The sequence below is a fragment of the Oncorhynchus gorbuscha genome, linkage group LG24 (genome assembly GCF_021184085.1).
Source record: "Oncorhynchus gorbuscha isolate QuinsamMale2020 ecotype Even-year linkage group LG24, OgorEven_v1.0, whole genome shotgun sequence".
NCBI lineage: Eukaryota > Metazoa > Chordata > Actinopteri > Salmoniformes > Salmonidae > Oncorhynchus > Oncorhynchus gorbuscha.
The window spans coordinates 29,799,170-29,818,773 of record NC_060196.1 but is presented as its reverse complement, the minus strand read 5'-3'; the positions used below and the strand labels follow the sequence as shown (position 1 = coordinate 29,818,773).

The following is a 19,604-nucleotide window of genomic DNA, read 5'->3' as shown; positions in this document are numbered from 1 at the left end:
CAGTGTCAATAGTCAGTCAATGGTTCGTTGGTTACTTTACAGTCTACTATTTATCTGCCTATCTCTATGCAATTATATAGTTATAACATAAAAACCATTACTAGTTAGTTTATGGTCAGTGATATCGTGTAGTGGGTTTTACTGTTACCCCAGTGTTACACCTGTATGCATAGTCACTTAATGGTTGGTTTATGGTTCCTACTTCACCATTGGGGTTTCCTCTGTCCACAGCAAGCGCTGGTGATCCGCGAGGGCGAGAAGATGCAGATCAACGCTGAGGAGGTGGTGGCTGGAGACCTGGTGGAGGTGAAGGGAGGAGATAGGATCCCCGCCGACCTCAGGATCGTCTCTGCTCACGGCTGCAAGGTAAACCCACACACACACACACACACACACACACACACACACACACACACACACACACACACACACACACACACACACACACACACAGACACAGACACAGACACACACACACAGACACAGACACAGACACACACACACAGACACACACAGACAGACACAGACACACACACACACACACACACAGACACACACACACACAGACACACACACACACAGACACACACACACACAGACACACACACAGACACACACACACTATCACAGCATATGTTTAACTATCCTTGTGGGGACCAAAAAATTGATTTCCATAAAAAAAATCCTATTTAAAAAACCTACCCCTAATTCTAACCCTACCCCTAATTGTAAACCTAACCCTAATTCTAACCCTACCCCTAATTGTAAACCTAACCCTAATTTTAACCCTACCCCTAATTGTAAAACTAACCTTAATTCTAACCCTACCCCTAATTGTAAACCTAACCCTAATTCTAACCCTACCCCTAATTGTAAACCTAACCCTAATTCTAACCCTACCCCTAACTGACCATCCTACCAATCCTCGACTTTGGCGATGTCATTTACAAAATAGCCTCCAATACCCTACTCAACAAATTGGATGCAGTCTATCACAGTGCAATCCGTTTTGTCACCAAAGCCCCATATACTACCCACCATTGCGACCTGTACGCTCTCGTTGGCTGGCCCTCGCTTCATACTCGTCGCCAAACCCACTGGCTCCATGTCATCTACAAGACCCTGCTAGGTAAAGTCCCCCCTTATCTCAGCTCGCTGGTCACCATAGCATCTCCCACCTGTAGCACACGCTCCAGCAGGTATATCTCTCTAGTCACCCCCAAAACCAATTCTTTCTTTGGCCGCCTCTCCTTCCAGTTCTCTGCTGCCAATGACTGGAACAAACTACAAAAATCTCTGACACTGGAAACACTTATCTCCCTCACTAGCTTTAAGCACCAACTGTCAGAGCATCTTACAGATTACTGCACCTGTACATAGCCCACCTATAATTTAGCCCAAACAACTACCTCTTTCCCAACTGTATTTAATTAATTTATTTATTTTGCTCCTTTGCACCCCATTATTTTTATTTCTACTTTGCACATTCTTCCATTGCAAAACTACCATTCCAGTGTTTTACTTGCTATATTGTATTTACTTTGCCACCATGTCCTTTTTTTGCCTTTACCTCCCTTCTCACCTGATTTGCTCACATTGTATATAGACTTGTTTATACTGTATTATTGACTGTATGTTTGTTTTACTCCATGTGTAACTCTGTGTCGTTGTATCTGTCGAACTGCTTTGCTTTATCTTGGCCAAGTCGCAATTGTAAATGAGAACTTGTTCTCAACTTGCCTACCTGGTTAAATAAAGGTGAAATAAATAAATAAATAATTGTAAACCTAACCCTAATTCTAACCCTACCCCTAATTGTAAGCCTAACCCTAATTCTAACCCTACCCCTAATTGTAAACCTAACCCTAATTCTAACCCTACCCCTAATTGTAAACCTAAACCTAATTCTAACCCTACCCCTAATTGTAAACCTAACCCTAATTCTAACCCTACCCCTAATTGTAAACCTAACCCTAATTCTAACCCTACCCCTAATTGTAAACCTAACCCTAATTCTAACCCTACCCCTAATTGTAAACCTAACCGTAATTCTAACCCTACCCCTAATTGTAAACCTAACCCTAATTCTAACCCTACCTCTAATTGTAAACCTAACCCCTAAGCTTAAAATAACCTTTGGAGAATGTTCCTTGTTTTACTATCCTTGTGGGGACTTTTGAGGATTTTCTGTATGATAGTAATACAAACGGATACACACACCCACTACCACACAAACACACACTACCACACACACACACACTACACATTTTACATACAAGCTTTTTAAAATTGTAATCAAGTTCCCTGGATTTTGTCCTTCTCCTATAGGTGGATAACTCCTCCCTGACTGGTGAATCAGAACCCCAGAGCAGGTCACCCGACTGTACCCATGACAACCCCCTGGAGACCCGCAATGTCGCTTTCTTCTCCACCAACTGTGTTGAAGGTACGGTCGCCTTGGCAACTGCATCGTCCCCATCCCCCTCTTTCTCTTGGCCCATTTCCTTCTTCTCATCGCCATCATCATCATCATCATCATCATTGTTGTCGTCTTAACCACCATTGCCCCTTTCACTCTACATGTCGTCTTTCCATTGCTGTGTTTTCTTCCTGTTTTCTCTTTCTTCTTCTCTTTATCCACCTCTGAGCGGCTTTTAAGGTGGAAAATGCTGGCTGCCATGGCAACAAGGCACCCACCATTTTAACAAGCACCCAACCCAGCACCCACGCACACTCTGTCTCGCTCTCCTTCTTTCTTTCACCTCTCCCTTCCTCCCTTCTTCTTTGAATTCCCCGGCTGCCCCCTTTTCCCTTCCCATCTGCCCACAGCGCTTCCTCTTTGAGAACACTCCATCTGGTGTCAATATTAGCTTAGCGTCCACTTATGGCTCAGTGGTCTAATGGAAGTGTCAATAGAGAGGAGGAATGGCGAAGATTCAGCCAGTTCAGCTTTGACCTGCGGTAAGCGACAACTGCGTAGCATATATTTGTTTTTGTTTTAAGGCGTAACTGCGTTGGAGCGGTCGAATCCACGATCGGCCTGTGTGTTAATACCTGCCACGGACATTGCCCGTTGGATGCATTAGTGAAACATCCCACGCGGCCATGTTGCAACATAATCCACACCTCGTTTCGGCTCGTATAAATACTTCTTTGTTTTGTTGACTGATTTTTCTCAATTTGAGTGTCATTATTTTTTATAGATCCTACACTTTCTCTTTGGAAACTTCTAAAAGCGAGTGGGATGGCTGTGGCTTCGTGACAATGACCGCGAGAGCAGCTGCTCACCGATTTGACAGCTCCAACGCAGTTACACCTCCAACATTACCTAAACAAAAAAAAAACGCTGATATGGAATGCAATTGTTGGTTAACGCTGATCTGATTGACTCTAGGCCTTAGTTGTCTGATGAAGCTAAGGCCAGGCACTGGTTACCTGTAGGCCCCAAATATACTAAAGAACTAGGATTTACTTCATAGAATGGTATATGCCGCCCCCATGTGGTCAGAACAGTGTATGGCACCTGCATTGGTGGCGTACTTCCGTGGCATTTCAGTAAAGAACACTTCAGTATTATAATTTTTTGAATGATTACTTTCGGAACATTTACTATAAGGGAGTGATACAAAAAAATGATTATTAAAAACATTTGATTTGCACTTTGAGTTTTTCCTCAAAGTGCTTTTCGCTGTATGGGGGTAACTCATCATTTTACACATGGCACCACAAGTGGTATTCCAAATCTTTGACAATACACCAATATAACATGCAAGTAAAGTCATCTAACGTCCGTCTCTTCTCCCCACCGTCACCAGGCACGGCGCGTGGCATCGTGGTGTGCACCGGCGACCGTACCGTCATGGGCCGTATTGCCACCCTCACCTCCGGCCTGGAGTCGGGCAAGACCCCCATCGCCAAGGAGATCGAGCACTTCATCCACCTGATCACAGGCGTGGCCGTGTTCCTGGGCATCACCTTCTTCATCCTGGCCGTCTGCCTGGGCTACACCTGGCTGGAGGCCGTCATCTTCCTCATCGGCATCATCGTGGCCAACGTGCCCGAGGGCCTGCTGGCTACTGTCACTGTGAGGGGATATTTTGGTGATTTTAGTGTGGTGTGGTGTGGTGGACGGGGTTGTGAGGGGAAGTTGGGGGGGTAGTGAAGAGTGGATTGTGTGTTTGTCTGTGTTCTTCTTTTTCCTCTGTGTCGGTGTCTTGTGCTGTACCTCTGTGTCTGTCTGTCTCTTACTCTGTGTGTTATATCTCTGCGCTAATATTTCCATGTGTTCCAGTATCGCTGCGTGGTTATCCGTCTGTCTGTAATAATAGAGGCACTTGTGTCTTCTTTGATGGTTGTGGTGGTGTATCTCTCTCTCTCTTCTCTCTCTCCTCTCTCTTCTCTCTCCTCTCTTCTCTCTCTCTCTTCTCTCTCTTTTCTCTCTTCTCTCTCTCTCTCTCTCTCTCTCTCTCTCTCTCTCTCTCTCTCTCTCTCTCTCTCTCTCTCTCTCTCTCTCTTTCTCTCTCTCTCTCTCCCTCCTCTCTCTCTCTCTTCTCTCCTCTCCTCTCTTCTCTCTCCACAGCCCATTGATTTCTGTGTACCTGTATCTCTCTCTCTTCTTCTCTCTTCTTCCCTCTTTGTGTCTGTGTCTCTTTTTCAGGCTCTCTCTACACCTGCGTCATTCAGTGTCAGTGACTCCCCCCGGTCAGTTGTCTTCTATGACAACTGTTAAGAGAGACTGATGAATGCTAGGCTCATGTTCATGTAAATGCTGGGCTGTTGCCACTCTCGCTGCTTGGCTAGTAGCCTGTATGGCCCATGATACGTTTTGCCATATTGAAAGTCGCATGAAACACTCTGCGCCTGCCTTTCACTGCTTTTTACTCTGTGCTTGACTTTCCTTCTCTTTCTTTCTATCCTTCTGCATTTCCCTTCTGGGCTGTGAAATATACTGTAGTGTTTGTTTGGCTCTAGTGCATTTTACTGTAATGGGGAGCGGGGGGGGGGTGTGGAATGACGGGGGTTTGTACAACTCCAGGTGTGTAGTTATCTTGTATTGGTTGGTCATGGGTTTCTTCTCTGCAGATGCAAGTAAGTTGTTGATTGGTTTGAGGGTCTAGGGCGTCTGCACCTGGAGTTGTGCATCCCATGTTTTCACTTTCATGATTCGGTACTAATCTTTTCTCTCATGTTCTCCCATTCTCTATTTGTTACTTTCTTCCAACCCTGTCTTCTTTTCGCAATCTCTGTTGCTTTCTCTGTCTCTCTCTTTTCTCTCTCCTTTCTCTGTCTCTCTTTTCTCTCTCCTTTCTCTCTCCTTTCTCTATCTCTTTTCTCTCCCTTTTCTCTCTTTTCTCTCTTTTCTCTCTCCTTTCTCTCTCTCTTTTCTCTCTCATTTCTCTCTCATTTCTCTCTCTCTCTTGTCTCTCTCTTTTCTCTTTCTCTTTTCTCTCTCCTTTCTCTGTCTCTCTCTTTTCTCTCCTTTCTCTGTCTCTCTCTTTTCTCTCTCATTTCTCTCTCATTTCTCTCTCTCTTTTCTCTCTCTTTTCTCTCTCCTTTCTCTGTCTCTCTCTTGTCTCTCTCTTGTCACTCTCTTGTCTCTCTCTTGTCTCTCTCTTGTCTCTCTCATTTCTCTGTCTCTCTCTTTTCTCTGTCTCTCTTCTTCTTCTTCTTCTCTCTCTCAGGTGTGTCTGACCCTGACCGCTAAGCGTATGGCTCGTAAGAACTGCCTGGTGAAGAACCTTGAGGCTGTGGAGACCCTGGGCTCCACCTCCACCATCTGCTCTGATAAGACTGGCACCCTGACCCAGAACAGGATGACCGTGGCCCACATGTGGTTCGACAACCAGATCCACGAGGCCGACACCACTGAGGACCAGTCTGGTAGGAGAGATGGGTTGAAGTTCCCTGAACTCTGTGTTTATGTTCTTTACTATATAACATCAAAGTCAATACATCTTATTGTGATCACAGTTATTCATATGGTGGCACCAGTTTAGGTGATTTAGATAGTCTTGTAGTCGCTGGAATTAGATACAATTTTGATAACCAGCAAAATGTGGTTTTCAGGCCTGATGTGGCACCCGAGTCAGAAGGTTCAGACCACTGTGTTAGGGAATAACTAGGCCATCAAAGATTGGCCTGATGTTGTTTGTAACATCTTGTATCAAAGGATTTGCATTTTCTTTGATGGTAGTACATGTATTCATGCAGGCCTTGATGAAGACTTCAGGGCTGCCTGTGAGCACAGGAATGCAACAACCATGTGTCTGCCACTAACAACTCTTCCTCCCTCTCTTCTCCCCAGGCGCCTCTTTCGACAAGAGCTCGGAGACGTGGTTGGCGCTGGCGCGCGTGGCGGCCCTGTGTAACCGGGCGCAGTTCAAAGCGGCTCAGGACCAGCTGCCCATCCTGAAGAGGGACGTGGCGGGCGACGCCTCCGAGTCCGCGCTGCTGAAATGTATCGAGCTGTCCTGCGGCAGCGTCAGGCAGATGAGGGAGAAGAACAAGAAGGTGGCCGAGATCCCCTTCAACTCCACCAACAAGTACCAGGTGAGGGACCAATATGGAGAGCAAGTGCGCACCCTGGATCCCTGGGGCTGCATGTATCAAATTGTCTCAGAGTAGGAGTGCTGATCTAGGATCAGGTTACACCTATCCGTGTGATCTCATTCGCTGTGTTATAAAAGGCAAAAGCGACCCTGAATCGGCTGGATACACACGGCTCTAGGTCTAGATGTGTGTCCGACCCTGGTCGTACCTGGGTCCGGGTTAGTGTCGAAGCTCGGGTCAGGGAAAACAAGTTTTTTAAAATCCTTATATAAACAGTTTGTGTAAGGACTTTGTATAAGAGGCTGAACAACAAGTGTGTGATTGTGCTCCACCCCTTGCCCCTCCCCCCCAGCTCTCTGTGCATGAGACGGAGGACGAGAACGACAACCGCTACCTGCTGGTGATGAAGGGAGCGCCAGAGAGGATCCTGGACCGCTGCTCCTCCATCTTGATCCAGGGCAAGGAGCAGCCCATGGACGAGGAGATGAAGGAGGCCTTCCAGAACGCCTACATGGAGCTGGGAGGACTGGGGGAGAGAGTACTCGGTGAGACAGTAGGGAGAGAGCACAGAGAAGGGATGAGGCAGGGAGTCCTGGGTCAACAAGAGTGTGGGAGAGAGAGGTGTAGGAAGTCCCAGGGCGCTTGCACGGAGCCGGGAGGTCTAGGGGGGAGAGTACTTGGGTAAGAGAGGGGGTGGGAGGGATGAGAAGAGGGAAGAGGGTAAGAAATGGGAGCCTAAAGAGGCCTTTCAGAATGCATACACGAATACTGACAATAATACCAATTCTAATACTGTCCCTCCCCAGGCTTCTGCCACCTGCTAATGCCTGAGGACCAGTACCCCAAGGGCTTTGCCTTCGACTGTGACGACGTCAACTTCACCACAGAGAGCCTGTGCTTCGTGGGCCTCATGTCCATGATTGACCCTCCCCGTGCCGCCGTGCCCGACGCCGTGGGAAAATGTCGCTCCGCTGGCATCAAAGTCATCATGGTGACCGGCGATCATCCAATCACAGCCAAGGCTATCGCCAAGGGCGTGGGCATCATCTCCGAGGGCAACGAGACCGTGGAGGACATCGCCTCTCGCCTCAATATCCCTGTCAGCCAGGTCAATCCCAGGTAAGGAGAGAGTTCGAATTGCATCGGTGTCTTCTAACTCTCAACGGTAAGCTGAGATCCCGATTTGAGTTCCTAAAATATATTTTTGGAAGTGTGTGTGTGTGTGTGTGTGTGTGTGTGTGTGTGTGTGTGTGTGTGTGTGTGTGTGTGTGTGTGTGTGTGTGTGTGTGTGTGTGTGTGTGTGTGTGTGTGTGTGTGTGTGTGTGTGTGTGTGTGTGTGTGTGTGAGCATACTTTATCTATCTTGATTTCACACATTTATACAGTGAGCGGACAGAACATTAGGAACACCTGCTCTTTCCATGACATGGACTAACAGGTGAATCCAGGTGAAAGCTGTGCTCCCATATTGAAGGTACTTGTTAAATCCACCTCAATCAGTCTAGATGAAGGGGAGGGGACAGGTTAAAGAAGGATTTTTAAGCCCTGTGACATTTGAGACATGGATTGTGCATGTGTGCCGTTCACGGTCAAGACAGAAGAATTCCGTGACTGTTTAACGGGGTACGGTAGTCGGCGCCAGGCCCTCCGGTTTGTGTCAAGAACTGCAACGCTGCTGGGTTCTTCACACAACACTTTCCAGTGTGTATCAAGAATGGCCCACAACGTTGGAGTCAACATGGGCCACAGGGACGCTTTCGACGCCTTGTCCAGATCAATTGAGGCTGTTCTGAGGGCAAAAGGGGGTGCAACTCAATATTAAGAAGGTGTTCCTAATGTTTTGTACGCTCGGTGTACTTTACCAAGCACTCAGTCAGTCAGTCAGATAGTCAGCCAGTCGCACCGAATTACTGGCATAAGCGTATGAACTACAAACCTTCTGCAGTTCTGTGTGTGTCTGTCTCAGTGATACCAACCGTACTCTTACTCAAATCAAATCAAATTGATTTGTCACATACACATGGTTAGCAGATGTTAATGCGAGTGTAGCGAAATGCTTGTGCTTCTAGTTCTGACAATGTAGTAATAACCAACGAGTAATCTAACTAACAATTCCACAACTACCTTATACACACACAAGTGTAAAGGGATAAAGAATATGTACATAAAGATATATGAATGAGTGATGGTACAGAACGGCATAGGCAAGATGCAGTAGATGGCATCGAGTACAGTATATACGTTTGAGATGAGTAATGTAGGGTATGTAAACAAAGTGGAATAGTTTAAAGTGGGTAGTGATACATGTATTACATGAAGATGCAGTAGATGATATAGAGTACAGTATATACATATACATATGAGATGAGTAATGTAGGGTATGTAAACATTATATTAAGTAGCATTGTTTGAAGTGGCTAGTGATATATTTTACATCAATTTCAATCAATTCCCATTATTAAAGTGGCTGGAGTTGAGTCAGTGTGTTGGCAGCAGTCACTCAATGTTAGTGGTGGCTGTTTAACAGTCTGATGGCCTTGAGATAGAAGCTGTTTTTCAGTCTCTCGGTCCCTGCTTTGATGCACCTGTACTGACCTCGTCTTCTGGATGATAGCGGGGTGAACAGGCAGTGGCTCGGTTGGTTGTTGTCCTTTGATCTTTATGGCCTTCCTTTGGCATCGGGTGGTGTAGGTGTCCTAGAGGGCAGGTAATTTGCCCCCGGTGATGTGTTGTGCAGACCTCACTACCCTCTGGAGAGCCTTACGGTTGTGGGGGGAGCAGTTGCCGTACCAGGCGGTGATACAGCCCGACAGGATGCTCTCGATTGTGCATCTGTAGAAGTTTGTGAATGCTTTTGGTAACAAGCCAAATTTCTTCAGCCTCCTGAGGTTGAAGAGGCACTGCTGCGCCTTCTTCATGGTGCTGTCTGTGTGGGTGGACCAATTCAGTTTGTCTGTGATGTGTATGCCGAGGAACTTCAAACTTACTACCCTCTCCACTACTGTCCCATCGATGTGGATAGGGGGGTGCTCCCTCTGCTGTTTCCTGAAGTCCACAATCATCTCCTTAGTTTTGTTGACGTTGAGTGTGAGGTTATTTTCCTGACACCACACTCCGAGGGCCGTCACCTCCTCCCTGTAGGCCGTCTTGTCGTTGTTGGTAATCAAGCCTACCACTGTAGTGTCATCCGCAAACTTAATGATTGAGTTGGAGGCGTGCATGGCCACGCAGTTGTGGGTGAACAGGGAGTACAGGAGAGGGCTCAGAACGCACCCTTGTGGGGCCCCAGTGTTGAGGATCAGCGGGGTGGAGATATTGTTACCTACCCTCACCACCTGGGGGTGGTCCGTCAGGAAGTCCAGTACCCAGTTGCACAGGGCGGGGTCGAGACCCAGGGTCTTCGAGCTTGATGACGAGTTTGGAGGGTACTATGGTGTTAAATGACGAGCTGTAGTCGATGAACAGCATTCTCACATAGGTATTCCTCTTGTCCAGATGGGTTAGGGCAGTGTGCAGTGTGGTTGAGATTGCATCGTCTGTGGACCTATTTGGGCAGTAAGCAAATTGGAGTGGGTCTAGGGTGTCAGGTAGGGTGGAGGTGACATGGTCCTTGACTAGTCTCTCAAAGCACTTCATGATGACGGAAGTGAGTGCTACGGGCGGTAGTCGTTTAGCTCAGTTACCTTAGCTTTCTTGGGAACAGGAACAATGGTGGCCCTCTTGAAGCATGTGGGAACAGCAGACTGGGATAAGGATTGATTGAATATGTCCGTAAACTCACCAGCCAGCTGGTCTGCGCATACTGAGCCGTTGAATTGCGACTCTACTTTGTCTCTATACTGACGCTTAGCTTGTTTGATTGCCTTGCGGAGGGAATAGCTACACTGTTTGTATTCGGCCATGTTTCCGGTCACCTTGCCCTGGTTAAAAGCAGTGGTTCGCGCTTTCAGTTTCACCCGAATGCTGCCATCAATCCACGGTTTCTGGTTTGGGAATGTTTTAATCGTTGCTATGGGAACGACATCTTCAATCCACTTTCTAATTAACTCGCTTACCGAATCAGCGTATTCATCAATGTTGTTGTTGGACACAGTGTCTTCCTGTGTGCGTTCCAGGGATGCCAAGGCGTGTGTGATCCACGGGACAGACCTGAAGGATCTGTCTCAGGACCAGATGGATGAGATCCTGAGGAACCACACTGAGATTGTGTTCGCCAGGACCTCCCCCCAGCAGAAACTCATCATCGTGGAGGGCTGCCAGAGACAGGTGAGGGGCGCACGCACGCACACACACACGCACGCACGCATACGCGCACGCACACATGCACACACACACACATACACACACATGCACACAACCAGACACGTCTGGCTTCCTTGACATGAAAGGACTTTGAAGTGTAGAAATCTGAAGAAACAGATTCTCCACGACAGATTCTCATACAGTAGTAGATAGAATTTAAAGGCTTTTTCTAGGAGGCTTTTAACAATTTTCACGAACCTGTCTTTCAGGGTGCCATCGTGGCTGTGACTGGTGATGGTGTGAACGACTCTCCCGCCCTGAAGAAGGCTGACATCGGCGTCGCCATGGGGATCTCCGGCTCAGACGTGTCCAAACAAGCCGCTGACATGATCCTGCTGGACGACAACTTTGCCTCCATAGTCACCGGAGTGGAAGAGGGTGAGGGACAGAGTGAGGGAGGGAGGGAAGGAATAAGGAAAGAAGGGAAGGAGTGAGGAAAGAAGGGAATGAGTGAGGAAAGAAGGGAAGGAGTAAGGAAAGAAGGGAAGGAGGGAGGGAGGGAAGGAGTGAGGAAAGAAGGGAAGGAGGGAGGGAAAACGAGGGAAAGAAGCAGGGAGGAGAAAGGTAGGAGGGAAAGAGGTATACAGATGCAGGATCTTAATTTGATCACACTGTTGCAGGAGAACTTATCTGCAGCGCAAGAAATGAAAAATTGACATTTATTTTAGATTTTTTTTAAGGCTTCTGAAGTTTGTAATTTCCACGTTGAAATGTCAGACTTGATTTTTCCAGTACGAGAAATGTACCAACCCCTACAAAAATGCCCATTAATTATAATCTACACAATAATTCACATTTCCTGTTGCTGCTGGATTATTTTCCTGCTGTAGCAAACTGGCTCAATTTAAAATCCTAAATCTGTATGCAGGATGAAACTGAAGGAGAGAAAGGGGGTGGTGTGAATGACAGGTAAGCTTTTTCTCTTGTGACCCTCCAGGACGTCTGATCTTTGACAACCTGAAGAAGTCCATTGCCTACACCCTGACCAGTAACATCCCTGAGATCACCCCCTTCCTCTTCTTCATCCTGGTCAACATCCCACTGCCTCTAGGGACCATCACCATCCTCTGCATCGACCTGGGAACCGACATGGTCACACACACACACACACACACACACACACACACACACACACACACACACACACACACACACACACACACACACACACACACACACACACACACACACACACACACACACACACACACACACACACACACACACACACACACACACACACACACACACACACACACACGCATGGCACATACATACACACACACAGGCAAATTGTAGTTTGTTCAAATTATACCATTTCAAATCAAATCAAGTTGCATTCGTCACATGCCCCCGAATACAACAGGTGTAGTAGTGAAATGCTTACTTACCAACAATGCAGTTTTAAGAAAGTACCCCCCAAAAAGTAAGAGATCAGAATAACAAATAATGAATTAAATAGCAGCGGTAAACAACAATAGCGAGGCTTTATACAGGAGGTACCAGTACAGAGTCAATGTGGAGGTTATATACAGGAGGTACCAGTACAGAGTCAATGTGGAGGTTATATACAGGAGGTACCAGTACAGAGTCAATGTGGAGGTTATATACAGGAGGTACCAGTACAGAGTGGAGGTTATATACAGGAGGTACCAGTACAGAGTCAATGTGGAGGTTATATACAGGAGGTACCAGTACAGAGTCAATGTGGAGGTTATATACAGGAGGTACCAGTACAGAGTCAATGTGGAGGTTATATACAGGGGGTACCAGTACAGAGTCAATGTGGAGGTTATATACAGGAGGTACCAGTACAGAGTCAATGTGGAGGTTATATACAGGAGGTACCAGTACAGAGTCAATGTGGAGGTTATATACAGGAGGTACCAGTACAGAGTCAATGTGGAGGTTATATACAGGAGGTACCAGTACAGAGTCAATGTGGAGGCTATATACAGGGGGTACCGGTACAGAGTCAATGTGGAGGTTATATACAGGGGGTACCAGTACAGAGTCAATGTGGAGGTTATATACAGGGGGTACCAGTACAGAGTCAATGTGTGGAGATACCGGTGTCCAGGTAATTCAGGTAATATGTAGTATTATTAAAGTGACTATGCATAGATAGTAACATGAAGTAGAGAGTAGCAGCAGCGTAGCAGAGAGGGGGGGGGCAATGCAAATAGTCTGGGTAGCCATTTGATGAGATGTTCAGGAGGAGTCTTATGGCTGTGGGGTAAAAGCTGTTTAGAAGCCTCTTGGACCTAGACTTGGTGCTCCAGTACCGCTTGCCATTCGGTAGCAGAGAGGACAGACTATGACTGGGGTGGCTGGAGTCTTTGACAATTTTTAGGGTCCTTCCTTTGACACTGCCTGGTACAGAGGTTCTGGATGGCAGGAAGCTTGGCCCCGGTGATGTACTGGGCCGTACGCACTACCCTCTGTTGTGCCTTGCGGTTATTTAGGTCGTCTGGTAGTCTCGTGTCACTGGGCAGCTCTTGGCTGTGCTTCCCTTTGTGATCTGTAATAGTTTGCGAGCCCTGCCACATCCGACGTGCGTTGGAGCCGGTGTAGTACGATTCGATGTTCGTCCTGTATTGCCGCTTTGCCTGTTTGATGGTTCGTCTGAGGGCATAGCGGGATTTCCGGGTTCAAGTCCTGCTCCTTGAAAGCGGCAGCTCTACCCTTTAGCTCAGTGCGAATTTTGCCTGTAATCCATGGCTTCTGGTTGGGGTATGTACGTAATTTGAGGTCAGTTGTCTCATCCAAGTGTGTGCTTTGGTCTGTTGTCCTTTGCACCACAAAGAGAGTCAGTCTATTGTAATGTGTCTTGACATCCACCGTCTTCTCCTAACCCTACTGTATGCCTACAGGTGCCAGCGATCTCCCTGGCCTACGAGGCAGCAGAGAGTGACATTATGAAGAGACAGCCCAGGAACCCAGCCAGGGACAAACTGGTGAACGAGAGGCTGATCAGTATCGCCTACGGACAGATTGGTGGGTTTTTAAAAGTCTATCCCTGTGTTCCGGTCGTTAGTCTGCGGTGGATTGACTCCCGGCCTAATTCTAATTCTAGTTCTATAGGCGGGGTAAATAAAGTGAAGACATCTTCCTCTCTCTGCCTCTGTAGGGATGATCCAGGCTCTGGGAGGGTTCTTCTCCTACTTTGTGATCCTGGCAGAGAATGGTTTCCTTCCCTCTTTATTGGTGGGCATCAGGCTAAACTGGGACGACCGCTCCAACAACGACCTAGAGGACAGCTACGGACAGCAATGGGTACGCGACCCTCCTTTCTCTCTTTTTTGTTGTTGTTGTTTTAAATATATATTTTTTAAACTCTTTTTCTTTCTTTCTCTCGTCTTTACTCACTCTTACCTTTTTTTTACCCCTTTGTCATCTTATTTTCTTTCATCCAGTCCTCATTAGTCTCATTAAATGAATTGCTCTCTGAGTCGTCACCACAGCTTTCCGCTTAGTCATCACAGCTTTCCGCTTAGTCACCACAGCTTTCCGCTTAGTCATCACAGCTTTCCACTTAGTCATCACCACAACGTTCCACTTAGTTAACTCTACTCCGCTTAGTTCGCTCTTTAACCCTCCCTCCTTGTGATTTCCTCTCCCTCGCACGCCAGACCTATGAACAGAGGAAGATAGTGGAGTACACCTGTCACACAGCCTTCTTCGTCAGTATTGTGGTGGTGCAGTGGGCTGATGTCATCATCTGCAAGACCAGGCGCAACTCTGTCTTCCAGCAGGGCATGAGGTCAGAACCCTTTACCTTTGCACCTGTCCTCTAATGACACAGACGTTTGGCATGATTCAAAAGCAGACCTCTTCTTGTCTCTATTCAGATTTTGTAAGGTTATGGAAGCCCCTCTACTTCATGTCTCTCTCATAGCTAGGATAAATGTTGAGATTCATTATTTGATTTTTTTTTTACAGGAATAAGATTCTGATCTTTGGGCTGTTTGAGGAGACAGCTCTGGCTGCTTTCCTGTCCTACACCCCAGGCATGGACGTGGCTCTCAGGATGTACCCCCTCAAGTGAGTACCCCAGCCTCTGTTCTCATTCACACAGAGCAACAGCACCCTCTACTGAGGGACGTTTATATGACAATTACTTGACAGTAAAGGACCACTGTGTGGACTGGAGACTATTTCTATCCATTCTATGGGGAAATGATTTCCTCTTTTAAGGAGAGCTATTCACTCAACTGAATGGCCCTCTGGCGTTTTCTTCCTTTTTCTCTCCATCGGTCTTTTTCTCTCTTTCTCTGTCTCAGGCCCAGCTGGTGGTTTTGTGCGTTCCCGTACAGTGTCCTCATCTTTGTTTACGATGAGATCCGAAAACTCATCCTGCGCCGAAACCCCGGAGGTACGAGTCTCTCACAAACACACTTACTGTACTCACTATAGACTTGTGTATGCCGTACTACAGTACCCATAATAACATTTACTATGATAGAACTGGGTATCTTTCACAGAGCATTGTGGGTACTGTTGTACATCACAAGAAAATGCTGCTGTCAGATTTGCTTAATATAAGGAATTTTAAATGATTAACCCTTTTATACTTCACTTTTGATACTTAAGTATATTTTAGCAATTATATTTACTTTTGGTACTTATGTATATTTTAGCAATTATATTTACTTTTGGTACTTATGTAGATTTAAAACCAAAAACTTTTAGGGTAGTATTTTGAGAGACTTTCACTTTTAGTCATTTTCTATTATGGTATATTTACTTTTATTCAAGTATGAAAATTGGATACTTTTTCCACCACTACCTCTGATACAAATGTTTGCTGTTTTGTTAATAATTTGTCTCTCTCTTTCTCTCTATTCCCTTCATTTTCTCCTTCCTTTCTCTTTAGGCTGGGTGGAAAAGGAGACATACTATTAAATTATCAAACCATTCTTTACTTCTCACCCCTTTACCTCCCCCTCTTTTTCCTCCTCCCTACCGCCACCCGTCCCTCTAATCACATACAAACCATACAAGAAACCGCATCTGAAAACTCATCCATTCTTCATCCCGTATTTTCATCCAACATCGCCTTGAGGACAAGAGGACCAACCACCGAGAAGGAGAGGAACAGGACGATCCCGCCAGATCCCTGCACCCCTCTTCGTCTCTGCCTTTTTTTTCTGCCAAAAGACTACAGCATAGTCAACACTGCCAATACTCTTCGAATGTTTACTACACTGTTATGACACTGTTTCTAAATGTTCTAATACACTGTCATGTACAAAATACCGGTATCGCTCTCCTCTATCGACAACAAAATGGCAGCTGCATCTAGATTCCCCCGGCGAGCGGTGTGGCGTCGTTGTCACCTGTTCCACCCCGCCATCCTCTTGACACGCTCCCTCCCTCCACCAATCTTCTACTTAACATGCCCCTCAAGCCACTCCCACCACTCCCTGGCCCAATGGGTATAACAGAAAGATCCCACCGCTGACACCAGTAAATGTGGAGTAATCTCCCACGGCCTCTACAGGGGTAAAGAAATAAAATCCCCCTCCTTCCTGCTCGTGTTCCCCTCCCTCCTCCTCCTGTTCCCCTCTCTCCTCCTCCTGTTCCCCTCTCTCCTCCCTCTCCTCCTCCTGTTCCCCTCCCTTCTCCTCCTGTTTTTCTGCCAATGTTGTTGTTGTTTTCTAAACAATTGTTCGTAACACTACGGTGTGTTTTTTAATGTTAGGAGTAGGTCTGGGAACTGCTCGTCTGTCCGTCCCTGTTTATCCGTCTGTTGGTGAGCACCGTGCGACTTCCCTCTGTCCTTGTAAACCCCACCCCCCAACTCACCCCTGCTAATAAAATACAACAATCTTTCTGTATCCTAAGAAAAAGAGATTTCTCTCCCATGTCATTATTTAAATAAGTGAGCAATGGAATAAGACACTGTACCTTACATGCGAAACAGCAGCAAGAAATGAAATAAAATAAAAGGATCTCTTTTTTTCCAGTTTGGCCTCAGTTTTGTGTGTGGGGTTTGGCAGAGAAAGACAATACTGTAAATACATTTTTCACACTATCAACACTCCTGATCCCACTTTAAGGCAGACAGAATGTCTCGAGTTACATACCAGCGGGATTGAAGGGTTGTCTGCCATGAGGTGTGTTGGGAGCGCCGATAGTGAGATGATCATCACTTCTTACTACACTTATTTTCACACCTCAAAACAATTATTCTGCTCTACCTACTCACTCATCATGGTTGGGAAAATAATACTTATTTAAAAAAAAATTCAGTCAAGGTAAAGTAACATTACATAGGTATTCAATTGCCCTATTTGGTTAGGTCAGGGTGTGATTTGGGGTGGGCATTCCATGTTATCCGTTTCTTTGTTTTTGGCCGAGTGTGGTTCCCAATCGGAGGCAGCTGTCTATCGTTGTCTCTGATTGGGAATCATACTTAGGCAGCCTTTTCCCCAGCTGTGTTTTGTGGGTAGTTATTTTCTGTTTAGTATCTGTGACAGAACTGTTCGCTTTCGTTTTGTTACTTTGCTCGAGTTTCTTTGATCAATAAAATCATGAACACTTTCCACGCTGCGCTTTGGCCCACTCATTCCGACAGGAGCCGTAACAGAACTACCCACCACAAAAGGACCAAGCAGCGTGGCCAGGAGGAGAAGGGATCCTGGGCACGGGAGAGAAGGGAGTTTAGGACATCGTGGACATGGGAGGAGATCATGGCAGGCGACAAAAGCCTGGCATGGAAACAGGCGGAGGCTGATGGAGAGGAGCGGAGAGATCAGGAGTTACGGCAAAGGCGAGAGCACGAGAGGCTGGGAGGGGGGCACACGGGTTGGAGAGCGGAGTTGGTCACGGTTCCAGTGCCATGTTTTCTGCACCGTGCCTTTAGTGCACAGTCTCAGCCCGGTGCGTGCAGTATATACTCTCCGTACCTGCTGCGTAAAGAGGGGTATCCAGTCAGGAAGGGTGGTGCCGGCTCAGCGCTCCTGGTCTCCAATGCGCCTCCTCGGACCAGGATATCCTGCGCCGGCTCTGCGCAAGGTGTCTCCAGTGCATCCTGTGTCTGCGCCTCGAACGTGCCAGGCTAAAGTGGTGATTCAGCCAGGAGGGGTTGTGCTAGCTCTAAGCTCCAGACCTCCAGTGTGCTTTCACAGCCCAGTGCGTCCTGTGCTGGTGCCCCGCACTTGCTGGATTGAAGTGGGTATCCAGCCAGGACGGGTTGTGCCTGCTCCACGAACCAGACCTCCAGTGTGTCGCTCCAGCCCGGTGAGTCCTGTGCCTGCTCCACGGACCAGGCCTCCAGTGTGTCTCTCCAGCCCGGTGAGTCCTGTGCCTGCTCCACGGACCAGGCCTCCCTCCAGTGTGTCTGCCGGGCCCTCCGGCGACGATCCGCAGTCCGGAGCCTCCGGCGACGGTCTCCAGTCCGGGCCCTCCGGCGACGATCCGCAGTCCGGGGCCTCCGGCGATGGTTCCCAGTTCAGAGCCTCCGGCGATGATTCACGGTCCGGTTCCACAGAATCTGAGGGATCAGCAGAGGGAGCGGGGGGCTACGTCCCAAACCGGAGCTGCTACCGAGGGTAGATGCCCACCCGGACCCTCCCCTATAGGTTCAGGATTGCGGCCGGGAGTCCGCACCTTTGGGTGGGGGGGGGGGGGTACTGTCACGCCCTGACCTTAGAGAGCCATTTTATTTCCCTATTTGGTTAGGTCAGGATGTGATTTGGGGTGGGCATTCTATGTTATCTGTTTCTTTGTTTTGGGCCGAGTGTGGTTCCCTATCATTGTCTCTGTTTGGGAATCATACTTAGGCAGCCTTTTGCCCACATGTGTTTTGTGGGTAGTTATTTTCTGTTTAGTATCTGTTACCTGACAGAACTGTTTGCTTTAGTTTTGTTACTTTGTTCGCGTGTTTCTTTGATCAATAAAATCATGAACACTTTCCACGCTGTGCTTTGGTCCACTCATTCCGACGAGAGCCGTAACAGACGCTCACATCCTCTCTGTACACCACCAGGCTCTCACATTGCTGTACATCCATTGTTTTCTTTTTCCTCCCATTTAGATGCTGCTGCACTGTAGCTAGTAATATGGAAGCCATATAAGTCCTAAAAAACTAACATATACACTGGTAGTAAAAGTACCCAATTGTCATACTTGAGTAAAAGCAAAGATACCTTACAGTTTTTTTTTGTTGCGATTGCTCACACACTGCGGAATTTGACTCATTGTGTCAACTCTACACACAAGCCAAATAAGACACAACCCTTGGAGATGAACATCTCACTTCTATGTCAGAACGAAACTCTGCAATCAAAACCTAACAATCCTTTTTCTAAATGGCATTTTTGCAACAAAATGATACGCACATGCACCATTTGAATGACTCTAAGCGGCAACAACACACTGATGTACTTTATACAAAACACTGCTGTCTTTAGTACTCTGTGTACCTTTTTGATGTTCTCATACAGGCTTCTGTGAAAGATGGTTCCAGTGGCGTACATCTACTCGCATTTTAATGAACGCAAAAATGGAAAGGCTTCAGAAAAAAATATATGCACCTTATTGTTTTGCCATTGCAGCTTTTTACAACATAAAAAACCCACAAAGAAAAGTAGAATTACAGTAATCGATACAATATGTTACTGTAAACTCATGGAAACAAACATAATTACAGCCAAGCTCTATACACCAATTGGCAACACCCACTTATCTCAGATGAGATCAGGGCCACATTGGTTGACCATGTGCTCAACCATGGATTGAGTATGAGGG

At 46.9% G+C, this 19,604-nt stretch overlaps 1 protein-coding gene across 3 annotated transcripts in view; it reads left to right on the top strand.

Moving 5' to 3' along the window:
- LOC124012027 (sodium/potassium-transporting ATPase subunit alpha-3-like) overlaps positions 1-15,892 on the top strand; it is a 31,804-nt gene extending 15,912 nt beyond the window's left edge. For 2 of the 3 annotated variants that reach the window (XM_046325373.1, XM_046325374.1), the window contains 16 exons: positions 232-366; positions 2,329-2,446; positions 3,816-4,084; positions 5,682-5,880; positions 6,305-6,549; positions 6,902-7,094; positions 7,356-7,668; positions 10,664-10,814; positions 11,060-11,228; positions 11,788-11,942; positions 13,724-13,847; positions 13,981-14,126; positions 14,483-14,613; positions 14,793-14,894; positions 15,134-15,225; positions 15,727-15,892. In XM_046325373.1, the coding sequence (XP_046181329.1) occupies positions 232-366; positions 2,329-2,446; positions 3,816-4,084; positions 5,682-5,880; positions 6,305-6,549; positions 6,902-7,094; positions 7,356-7,668; positions 10,664-10,814; positions 11,060-11,228; positions 11,788-11,942; positions 13,724-13,847; positions 13,981-14,126; positions 14,483-14,613; positions 14,793-14,894; positions 15,134-15,225; positions 15,727-15,755 (2,571 nt within the window). In that variant the 3' untranslated portion in view covers positions 15,756-15,892. Of the gene's footprint in view, positions 1-231; positions 367-2,328; positions 2,447-2,798; positions 2,962-3,815; positions 4,085-5,681; positions 5,881-6,304; positions 6,550-6,901; positions 7,095-7,355; positions 7,669-10,663; positions 10,815-11,059; positions 11,229-11,787; positions 11,943-13,723; positions 13,848-13,980; positions 14,127-14,482; positions 14,614-14,792; positions 14,895-15,133; positions 15,226-15,726 lie in introns of those variants that run through there. The other variant, XM_046325375.1, reaches the window with a different exon arrangement.
- The last annotated feature ends 3,712 nt before the right edge of the window (positions 15,893-19,604 follow it).